The sequence below is a fragment of the Suricata suricatta genome, chromosome 11, assembly GCF_006229205.1.
Source record: "Suricata suricatta isolate VVHF042 chromosome 11, meerkat_22Aug2017_6uvM2_HiC, whole genome shotgun sequence".
Lineage (NCBI taxonomy): Eukaryota > Metazoa > Chordata > Mammalia > Carnivora > Herpestidae > Suricata > Suricata suricatta.
This window is the reverse complement of record NC_043710.1, coordinates 13,767,765-13,778,930: the sequence shown is the minus strand read 5'-3', so window position 1 is coordinate 13,778,930 and position 11,166 is coordinate 13,767,765. Positions and strand designations below refer to the sequence as shown.

Below are 11,166 nucleotides of genomic sequence, written 5' to 3'. Positions count from 1 at the left end.
TGAAGGTTAATCGCAAACTTTATTAGGAATGGCATCTTATTTTACACCCTCCTTACAAGCATGGAGAGCACAGTAAACGTTTAGTCAGCAGTAAATGTTTAACCAGCACAATAGATACAAATAGAGAGTGGGCAGAACAGGAACAGCTTGCAACTGTGTGGGTATATCTCTGGTTCTGTAGCTTCTTGACGCACTTGGCTGATGACCAGGAAGGCTCTGCTCTGCACGTTCTCCTGGGACTTCATCAAGTCCCCTGTTCCCAGCGTTCTGAGAGCAGAAGTCTGATAAGAATGTTTCACACACAAGGACAGTGCTGAGAACTGAGGTCTGATAAGGACAGTTTGTCCTATTTCCCAACAATTCCCCCTTTTTATTTTATGAAAGGAAGGTGGTGTAGTGCAATCATCTACCAAGGTCTAATTATTTCTGTACATTGGGTGAGACAAACAGCATCATATGTAAGTTTTCTCTCAACAAACCTCATGGCCAAATCAAGACTAATATATCTGTGGAATATGTCCAGTCATACCAACCTTGGCCCAATTATCCTCATAAGCTCAACAAGAATAGCGAGTACTCAAGAAGATTGTTTAAAATCAGCTTTGCTGGGATCTTTTTCAAGGAATCTCCAGGTTGAATTCTTAGCAGTAGCCTCTCCAGGCCAGAAGCCAAGCCAACCACCTTTCAGATAAACCTCTGATACCTGATGAATTGGAGAAATCCTCTTTATGAGGTTTTAAAAATATGTTGAGGTTCCTGCACCTGCCAGGAAGTGACCGTCTTTACTCACCTGGAGAGGCTTCTGGGAACTCTGTGAGCAAGGTATCAGGCCAATACTTCCAAGGGGCTTTATGGCCTACTGTTTCAGAAGGTCAACCTTAGTTGCTTATCTCTAAAATATAACATTCCAGTCAAAGCCTTAGTAAAATAACTAGTAATTCAAATGAACAGACTCTTATTGGACCCATGTAAACAACTATAATTGCCATGAAAGGAAAAACACTCATTGAGAGTTTTTGAATGTTAGAGGGTTTAGGTAGAGAGAAAAGATAAAGGCTTCCATTTACAAATCCTTTGTTATTTTCTATGCCATAAAGCTAGCATAGTGGTTAAATGCTGGGGGCTTGGGTGCTCTCGGAGATGGCAGTATCTTTAATAAACAAACATAACAGTATGAGCAAGGCAATGCTTGAACTACCTAAGGAATGCATTAAACTTTGCCAACATCCTCTGGGGTCCAAACCCTGAAGGTCCTTTACCAATTTAGAAGTCAATTTATCATAAGGGATGTTAGGGATTTGTGTATTAAAGGTAGAAGTGACGTCAGTTAATAATTGGTGAATGTCTAACGAAGCGTTAACATGAAAGTTTTGTAACTGTTGTTAGATGGAGGCCCATGTATATTTAGTATCATTATATTTATGGGGAGTAATGCAAAATTGGATGGTATGCCAATTACATGGTAACCTAATTTCGTGTTGTGAAGCTGAGACCTGATCCCCAGCCACTGTACCGCCTGCTGCAGATCCACTACTTGTGATTCAAGTTCCTGATCAGTAGTGAACTGTTGGGTCCATAGAGTATGTGAGTGTTTTTGCAATTTTTTAACAAACTGGTGAGTCTGAATGGAAGTTTGTAAAGCTACGCTTGCAACAGTGGTGGTAGTGGCTATGAGAATGAGGCCGATTATGGTCTGGATGAGTTTGGCAAGGAACCGTTTGGACCTATGATATAATTGTGATAGAACCTGGTATGCTAGGCTACCCAGGGGATGCTTTTTCCAGGGCCGGGCAAGATTTACTGGTAACCAGAGCCTGTCTGGGCCTATAAAAGAATTAAAGACTGATTCCTTAAATCTATGTTCAGGGTAGAACTCAGACAATAATACAATTTACAGTCAAAACAGGACAGAAGCTTTTCAGCATTATTAAAAACTACGGTGTTTAAAACTACAGCATTTTAACACAGCAGCAAGTGTAAAATGTGTGGTTTCTAGTGAACCAATAATTTGCCATGCAATGGGAGGCACCAGAGAAATTACTTGAAAAGGCGACCCATTTTTGTGTAGAAGCTGCCAACTTCCAGAGGTCTCACTGTTCAGGTCCCATCGTGGGAGAAATTAACTTGGAACGAGGGGAGGCGGGCAAAACCACCTTCGTGCCAAGCCATAAGGCCAGAATGACAGATATAAGTAGAGGTATGATGGTCTACCTAAATTGAAGCTGAAGCTGAGTGACGTTAGAGATATAATCACATACCGTGGTGTTAGAATCCTCTGAACAATTGGTTAAGAATTTACCATAAGGTCCCCAATCCACCCAGGCAAATAGGGAGTTAGTAAAAGAAAACATCTTTCCATGAGGGCCACGACATTGGGACCAATGGATGGGTGGGAGGCAAACACATAATGTTTATAGGTCATAGTCTGACATAAAGGCTCACTGGAACTTCATGTTAAATCAGTAGTGTTCTCTTCTGTAAACTGGAATGTGAGGGGGGCAAGCAGACCCATGAGGGTCCTGACCATGAGAGATGGAGGCAAAGTATATGTCCATCTCTGCATTTGTGTGGGCAGACATGAAGGTCCATTTTCAATACATAAAGGGGCTACAGAATATCCCAAAGTAAAATCGAAGCCTTCTCCTTCCTCTGAAGGAAAACTGGATATACCAGTGCCCTAAGGAGCCAGTGTATAAATGGTATCATTGCAGTACACATTAGGGCCAATTTCAGTCCATTTCACAGATCATAGCCGTGGAGGGTGAGGAATATAGGCCCAATAGTTATGTTCAGCAAGTACTACCTGGGGAGAACGGGAGATAACAGCAATCATAGCCAGGAACAATGTTGTAGGGGTCTGCCCTTGTCCAGCAGTCTTCACTATTTGTTCTACCTGTCGGGTAAGGCTCTTCAATTGGCCCCAAGTTGGCGGGACAGAAGAGGGCCAGCTCCATCCATAGTTGGGGCAAGCAAGGGTTACTGTAGGATCATTTGGCGGTTTAGAGGAAGGTGTAGCCAGTCGTATTCCTGCGGGGAGGCCGCATATTGGCAGAGGCATCGTCCAGCGAGGAGGGGGCTTCCTGCCAGATACATCGGTGGGGCACCCAGACATGTCTGCCATCTGCAGAGAGAAGGGAATAACCAGGACCTGCCCACAACAAAGTCGCCAGATGCCATCCATTCCAGTCGTGCAATTTCATAAAAACAGGAATATTGAGGTCAGAGACTGGGAGTAGTGCAGAGAAATGGCACTGAGCACGTGAGATAGGATCTGCAATAGGTAGCAGGTTTAAGAAGCTAATAGCAAACAGAGCTATATACACGACTGTGGCCAGCGGCATTCCTTTTATCCCCCCAGGTACAGTTGCCCCTTTTTATTTATTTTTTTACAATTGTAATTTAAGTGTTTGATGAGAGCACTTAACAAGGGCTTGACCCTGAGGATTGTAAGGAACGCCACACATGGGTTATAGACCATTCCCTAGCGAAATCTGCCATGCTGGTGGAAGTATAAGCTGGCGCATTGCCAGTTTTAATTTTAGTAGGTACCCTTACAACAGAAAAGGTGGAATAGAGGAACTGTTTTATGTGTCGAGTTACTAGGAAAGGGTGAGCCTAAATAAAACCAGAAAAAGTGTCAATTAACATATGTATATACAGAAGATGACCAAAAGGGAGGTAATGGGTGACATCTATTTGTCATACCTGATTGAGGTCTGTGCCCTTCGGGTTAATTCCAGCTGGGCCATGCTGTATATGTAGAGGTCACATTGACAAGCAGAACAAGAACAGATGATGGCTTGAGCCTGAGAATATGGCATCCTATATTGTTGATGAAGCCGTCTTGCATTGGTTTGCAGAACATGATGTTTTTCTTCAGCTGTTGAGAAACCACAATATTTGGTTAATTCGTTCACACAATTATTGCCATATGCAAGTGGTCCGGGATGCTGAGAATGAGATCGAATGTGGGTAATGAAGAATGGTGAAGTCTGACAACGGATAAGAGGTTGATTGTATACTGTGAAGAAAGGTGGTGATGATGGAAGAGGGAGATTGAAATACAGTAGATGGACAATTCACCATGGTATAAGAAGCATAATGTTTAATATCATTTTTGTAAACCATAGCGATGTTATTTTTAGCAGCATCTGTGAAATGTGTGGGACTTTCAACAGGAGAAGTACTAATAATGTCTTGGAACCAGCAGTAATGTTGTTTAAAGAATGAAAGGATTAGCAGGTAAATGATGAGTGAATCAATAATTAGAAATACCTGACATGGGGCAAAGCCAACTGATATTTTTGATAATTTTTGTTGGACTCTTTGTTGGGCTGTCCAATACCCCAAATACTCATAAGGAGTTTGTGTTTGTATCTTGTCAGGTGCAATAACAAGGCCTGTATGTCTATAACGTGATTTAGCTAAAGATGGGGCTTGTTGAGTAATTTTGGGGTTGCTTCCTGTAAACAAGATGTTGTCTATATAAAGGATAATACATAGAGTAGGGAATTGAGTTCTAACAGGAAGCAAAACATGATGTATGAACATTTGACATATAGTGGGGGAATTTATCATACCTCGAGGAAGGACTTTCCAATTAAAGTGCTCTTTAGGAGTTTTATTATTAATAGAAGGCAAAGAAAAGGCAAAACGTTGTTGGTCCTCTGGGTGCAAAGGATGTAAAAAACTACCATTTAGATTAATGATAATGAAATACCAATATTTAGGTATCATGTTGGGACTGGGGAGCCTAGGTCACAGAGCCTTCATGGGGATCATAGTGTCATTTGCTTTCCTAAGGTCAGTAAGGAGTCGCCATTTATTAGATTTTCTTTTTATGACAAAATTAGGAGAATGTCAAGGCGATTGTGAAGGATTGATATGGCCATGTGTGGGGTCAGTTTTTTGCAACAATGATGGTAACATCAGCCTTAGTATTTAATGATCCACTACGTCTGACACAATTGACAAAGAAATTTAGTTATTTTGTGACATATAATATTTTAAATAATTAAAATATTAAATAATGACTTTATACTAAAACATTAAAACTTTGGGACTTGTATATGTATTTAGGTGGTTGCAGTATTTACCTATGTAATATAACCTAAGGTTTACCATTGTAGACAGTGGATTTTTAAGCACCTTAGTATTTTAAATAAAAGGGATCAACTGGTTAAAAGACCTTTTGCCACTTAAATTTTGAAAAGTTTGTTAACCTCTCAGGAAACTATTAAGCATATTACAAATAGAATTATAGATTATTATAAATCTTTAAACTTTATTTATTTATCTAAAGAGGCAATAAAAGATATTAAAGGCAAATGTATAGCATTATATAGTTGTCAGAAAAACTTAGCTCTTTTAATATTGAGAAGTTTTAGCTAAGCAATCAAGGACCTGATAAAGATAAAACCTAAAACTTTGGTTCTTTTAGTAGACAAATGAAAAAGACCCTTGTTTATAGTGTCTTATTAAGAGCAGATTAAGAATCAAAGAAAACTGTCTTTTGAACAGAGAGAAAAGCAGAATTTTAGCCTTATACCAGTGTACTTTTAAAATTTTCATTTATCTTAACTTTAGTCTATTTTGAGAATGTATAAATTTTTAATGATTTCTCTTTATGAACCTTTTATAACATTTTTTATTTTAAACGTTTTAAAGCCATTTCTTTTTAAACAACCAGTCTTTTTAAAGAAAAATTATTTTTTATTTTCAACAAAAATGTATTTTTATTTTTTATATTTTTAAATATATTTTTTTACTTTTCTACATATAGGGTTACTTTTCTAGTTTTCCTAGAATTTTTAGAGACAAGATCAAAAACAATGACAACGACAACAGGACAAAACGGGTACAGAAGTGGCCATAAAACAGGTCTATGAAACAAGCTTACTGAAGGGCCTGACTGATGTCTCAATGTGCCCTGGCATGGGAAGTAGTGCTACATCCAGCCTTCTACGTAATCCCCCCGACAGAAGCACATGTGCGTTTGAAATTCAGATGACAAACTGATTTACCTCTGGAGGTTTAGACAGGTGACTCATATAGATTATTGGGGCTGTTTTTAGGATGGCAGGAAAGACAAGAGTGTCTCCTTGGCTTCCAAGGATTTCTAACTCCTTGCCCATGGAAGTGCAGTTTCTTCCTTGATCTCGAGGATGGGAAGAGGAGGTAATGAGGAATTGAGGATTACATAGGAACCAGCTATGTGGATTACACCCAAGTTGGTGCAGAAACCGGAGGAGAGACTCTGGGCTTAAAAATAGTACTAGAGTTGCTTCCAGTGGAATTTAAAGCTTTCTTTACCAGAGTCCATAAGAAAATGGTTTCAACTGATGCCTTTTGGGGCCCCAAGAGGCATAACATTGTTTGATTTTTATCTCTTACTTTATTCCAGGTTTTTGCATCAATAGCTCCTTCTTCCAGGAACTATAGCCTATGCTGAGACAACAAAGTGTGGCAAAGCATCTGCTCATTATGAGGCACCAAGTTATTATCATCTTTAACATATGCAGTTAGCATTTGCTTAGAATAAGGGGGGTGAGGACTATACATAATAATAGCCTTTTTAAAAGAGGCCAAAGTTTCCCATTTCATTCCTATGTAATAGAATTCGACTATTGCCATGCTGCCTGGTTGTTGCACAGTGTGGCACAATGCAGGTAAAGCAAAAGTAGTAACTATAGACTCGGTTTTTGCAGAGTGATAAAACAGACAAGAGCGCTGAGAAGAAGTTAGCCTAGCTGTTTTAATCTGCTCTGTGAGGGCTTCTACTCAGTGGCCCTCCAAAGAACTCCGATCATCCTCATCTATGCCCTGAACATCCTTACTTTCAGTCTGCACTGGAAATGGCGGCAGCAGTGCCACGGTGCTAGGGTGATTTGGCGGGGAAGAACAACCAATTTGTCTTTTTCCAGTATTGCATGAGAAAGCTCCAAAATATCTTGGTGCTTAGGATTGCCTATTTCATATTCATGAAGAGAAGCCATGGCAACATCAAAAAGAGATGTTCCCCCTCTTAGAAAGGGGTCTAAGACAGCTCTAATTAAGGCACAAACTGGCCAAAAGTCATATGGAACTTTTTTCCCTTTACACCATGCTCCTTCCACATTACGTTTTACATGCTCCCATGTTTCCTCATCTAAGGTCCCTTTATCAGGGAATCAAACATTATGCTCATGGACCACAGAGATATAGTCCTCCAAGCGTGAACAAGCCACATGCACTCCAGTGGTGTGAAACAAATAATGCAGTAAAGTAATAAAAGTCCCACCCTTGCCTTGGGAATTCCCCATACCAGGAGTTGCGTCCGACTTACCACCAAACGTTCTCATTGCTCTGAAAAAGACACATTCCAGGTCCCTATTAGGGCACCAGTTGTGGTAGGTTCTTGGGTCCTGGAGAGACGACGAGTGAGACTCAATGAAGTTTTCAAAGGCTGATAGCCTATGGAGACATGGACGTTCCCAAACTCGGCCAATGGGAACACGAACAAGGATGCTCCTCAATGGGAGTGTGAAGGGTCCCAGAGAGACTGGGTACCGGGAACAAGGGATGCTCCTCAGTGGAGTGTGGATGGTCCCAGAGAGACTGGGTACCGTAGACATCCCTGAAAGAGATGGAGATGGACCAAGAGCTGAGGGCTAATGGCCAACTTTATTAGAAACAGCATCTTATTTTATACCCTCCTTACAAGCATGGAGAGCACAGTAAACGTTTAGTCAGCAGCAAATGTTTAACCAGAACAATAGATACGGATACAGAGTGGGCAGAACAGGAACAGCTTGCAACTGTGCATGGGTATATCTCTGGTTTTGCAGCTTCTTGACGCACTTGGCTGATGACCAGGAACGCTCTGCTCTGCACGTCCTCCTGGGACTTCATCAAGTCCCCTGTTCCCAGCGTTCTGAGAGCAGAATTCTGATAAGGATGTTTCATACACAAGGACAGTGCTGAGAACAGAGGTCAGGTAAGGACAGTTCATCCTATTTCTCAACAGAGTTGGCAGTTTATTATAAAGTTAACTATACATTTACTGTATGTATTTACCCAAAAGTCCCACCATTGGGTATTCATCATAGAGAAATAAAAATTTCACACACACACACACACACATTGTAGAAAAAATATTCAGGTTGGTTTGGTTTAAAACAGCTATAAAGTGGAAATAACATGAATGCTGTCCATCTAGGGAATGGAGAACAAATTTCAGTACCTCATACATTGGAACCCTACTCAGCAATAACAATGAACAAACTATATTAACACATCCAACAAAATGGTGGATGACAAGTGCTTTATGTCAAGTGAAGGAGCCAGACTTAAAAGACTTAGCTATCTGATTCTATCCATACTATATTCTGAAAAATTGAAAACTATAGAGACAGAGGAAAGTTGCCTGACGATATCATTGGTGGGAACCGCCAACTACCAAAAGGCAACAGGCAAGAATTTTGGAGAGTGCTGAAACTGTTCCTTAATCATGTCTGTGATAATACAACTCCATGAATTTGCCAAATCTCATGGAACATATACTGAAAAGAATGAATTTTACCTTGTATGTAAATTTAAAATTCACTATGTGTAAACTAAAAATAAATCTTATGTTACCAATTAATAAAAGCATCACTAAGATGCTATGTAGTCCACTTCCTTGATCCAGTCTAAAGATTTTATTTTATCCCCATTTTACAAGCAATTTCTCTTGGCAACTCCATTTAAAAAATTATCGTCCAATGCCAGCCTGCATATTTGAAAATAATCTCAGATACCAGAAGAAGGTCTTTCTTGCTCCACAGAAGTTACTCTTGTTTGTTGTCCACATTCTCAGGTACTCAGTCAACAGAGCATATAGAAAGAGACACACAAACAATGGTGAATAATAGAACAGAATACGCATGGTTTTTATGACACAAATACTACTAAAATATTTGCACAAACTGTTAAAATTGTCCTAAATTTCAAGTACAACGATTTGAGGCCCATCAAGTCAAGAGGATAAATCATTTTTCATTATGAGACCATTTGTGAGTGTTTATCAGAATTTATCTTAATGATGAAATATTAGTTATAGGAATTTTCATGTGGTATGAATGCTCAAATGAAAGGTGGAAACATAACCACAAATTAGTACTGATAGAGATACTATTAATCAAAAACTCTTGAAATAGTTTTCCTTACGTTGGGATGCTATTTCAAATAATGGTGAAGAGGTCATATTTTTGTAAGCCAAGGAATAATAAATATCTGTAAAACCCACTGATTTAACAATGATTTTCAGTACCAAAACCATACAGGAGTGGCAGCAAAGTAGATAATAGACAAAGTGAAATATATTTTTTAATGTTAGAGACTTGTGAAGGAACTGCTTTCAAATAATCAAATGTCTGGAGTCTCATATAATTAGAAGAGTCGTACCTAGAGAAACATACACATCCTTTCTTTGAAATCTCAAGGGCCATTCTTAGACCTTTCTTGCTACTTCATTATTACTAGTTGGTGTATATTAAGTCTTTGCAAAGTACTAATAAAAGGTGTTTGTATTCACAACTGTCCATATCAACAGAAGTAGGTACATCAGAAGAAGGTGTCTTAAAAACATGCAAAGTGAAGAAAAGTATTCTTTAAACATCCTAAGTGTTTAATCTTACAACAATCATTAAAAGTACCAAAATTTGCATTCCTGAGAGTCATTTCCTACCACAAAAAGGACTTCTACTCAAGTTGAACATAAATTAAAGAGGAACTATTCAAGACCAAAAATTATGAAACATTAATATTGTAGGTGTAGTCTCTTTTAAGGTTGTATTCAGGGTATACAATAAACATTTATTTGCTTCACACACCTAAATTCCTGTGGAATGGGAGAAATAGTCTAGAACTTTGAAACTGACATCAGAGGGCCATGTTTCTTTCATCTTCCTTATTTTCCATTCTTAGATATGCCATCCGGACACCTTTGAAGAATGAAAGAAAATGAAAGTATAATATAGAGCACTTGCTGATATCTACATTTATCCCCTAAGTCAGCATTGAGTCATCTGCCCATACTTAGCTGTAGGGGGACTGGGAAGTTGAGAGTTTCAAATCCTTAAACTCTGTAGTTAATTGGTTCTATAGATAGAAGACTCACATCGGTATGTTCTGAACCAGGCAACAACATGCCCCATGTTATATATGAATTTCTGTATTAGTTTTTTATTGCTATTGTAATAAATTACTAAAAATGGGCTAATTTATAATAACACACTTTTATTTTTTTAGTGCTTATTTATTTTCAAGAGAGAGAGCAAGTGTGGGAGGGGCTGAGACAGATCGAACAAGAGGGTTCCAAGTGGTCTCTGGGTGGCCAGCAAAGAGCCTGATGTGGGTCCCTTAAATCATAACCTGATGAAGTCAGATGTTTAACTGACTGAACCACCCAGGTGACCCTAATAACACACACTTATTATCTTAGTGCTCTGTAGATCATAGGTGCAACCTGGATCTCAATGAGCAAAATTCAACATATGGGCAGGGCTGTACTTCCTTCTAAAAGCTCTTGTAAATGGCATATCAGATAAAGGGCTAGTATCCAAAATATACAAGGAGCTCACTAAACTCCATACAAGAAAAATGAACAATCCAGTGAAGAAATGGGCAGAAGACTGAATAGAAACTTCTCCAAAGAGGACATCCAGGCAGCCAACAGGCACATGAAATGGTGCTCAGTGTCACTCATCATCAGGGAAATACAAATCAAAACCACACTGAGATACCACCTCACACCAGTCAGATTCGCTAAAATGAACAAATCAAGAGACTATAGATGCTGGCGAGGGTGTGGAAAGACGGGCACCCTCCTACACTGTCAGTGGGAATGTAAACTGGTGCAGCCACTCTGGAAAACAGTGTGGAGGCTCCTCGAAAAACTATCCACAGAACTCCCCTATGACACAGCAATAGTACTGCTAGGGATTTACCCAAAGGATACAGAAGTGCTGATGCATAGGAGCACATGTACCCCAATATTCATAGCGGCACTTTCTACAATAGCCAAATCATGGAAAGAGCCTAAATGTCCATCACCTGATGAGAAGATCAAGAAGATGTGGTATATATATACAATGGAGTACTATATGGCAATGAGGAAGAATAAAATCTGGCCATTTGTAGGAAAGT

The 11,166-nt window shown here is 39.3% G+C and overlaps 1 protein-coding gene across 1 annotated transcript; it reads right to left on the bottom strand.

Moving 5' to 3' along the window:
* Positions 1-7,767, bottom strand: LOC115306723. The gene is made up of 3 exons (XM_029957260.1): positions 7,325-7,767; positions 3,706-3,880; positions 1-3,121 (listed from the first exon to the last, which is right to left on the bottom strand). The coding sequence occupies exons 1-3, from the start codon at positions 7,611-7,613 to the stop codon at positions 2,977-2,979; spliced, it is 609 nt and encodes a 202-aa protein (XP_029813120.1). The 5' UTR covers positions 7,614-7,767; the 3' UTR covers positions 1-2,976.
* Between the last annotated feature and the right edge of the window lie 3,399 nt (positions 7,768-11,166).

What these genes read in the sequence shown, in the direction of transcription:
- LOC115306723 (XM_029957260.1), bottom strand. Translation starts at nt 7,613, where the DNA reads ATGTCTACGGTACCCAGTCTCTCTGGGACCATCCACACTCCACTGAGG. An exon ending in AGCAATGAGAACGTTTGGTG is followed by an intron (nt 3,881 to 7,324) that starts GTAAGTCGGACG and finishes GTTTCTCAACAG; the next exon opens with CTGAAGAAAAACATCATGTT. An exon ending in AGGGCACAGACCTCAATCAG is followed by an intron (nt 3,122 to 3,705) that starts GTATGACAAATA and finishes TTCTCTCTGCAG; the next exon opens with ATGGCAGACATGTCTGGGTG.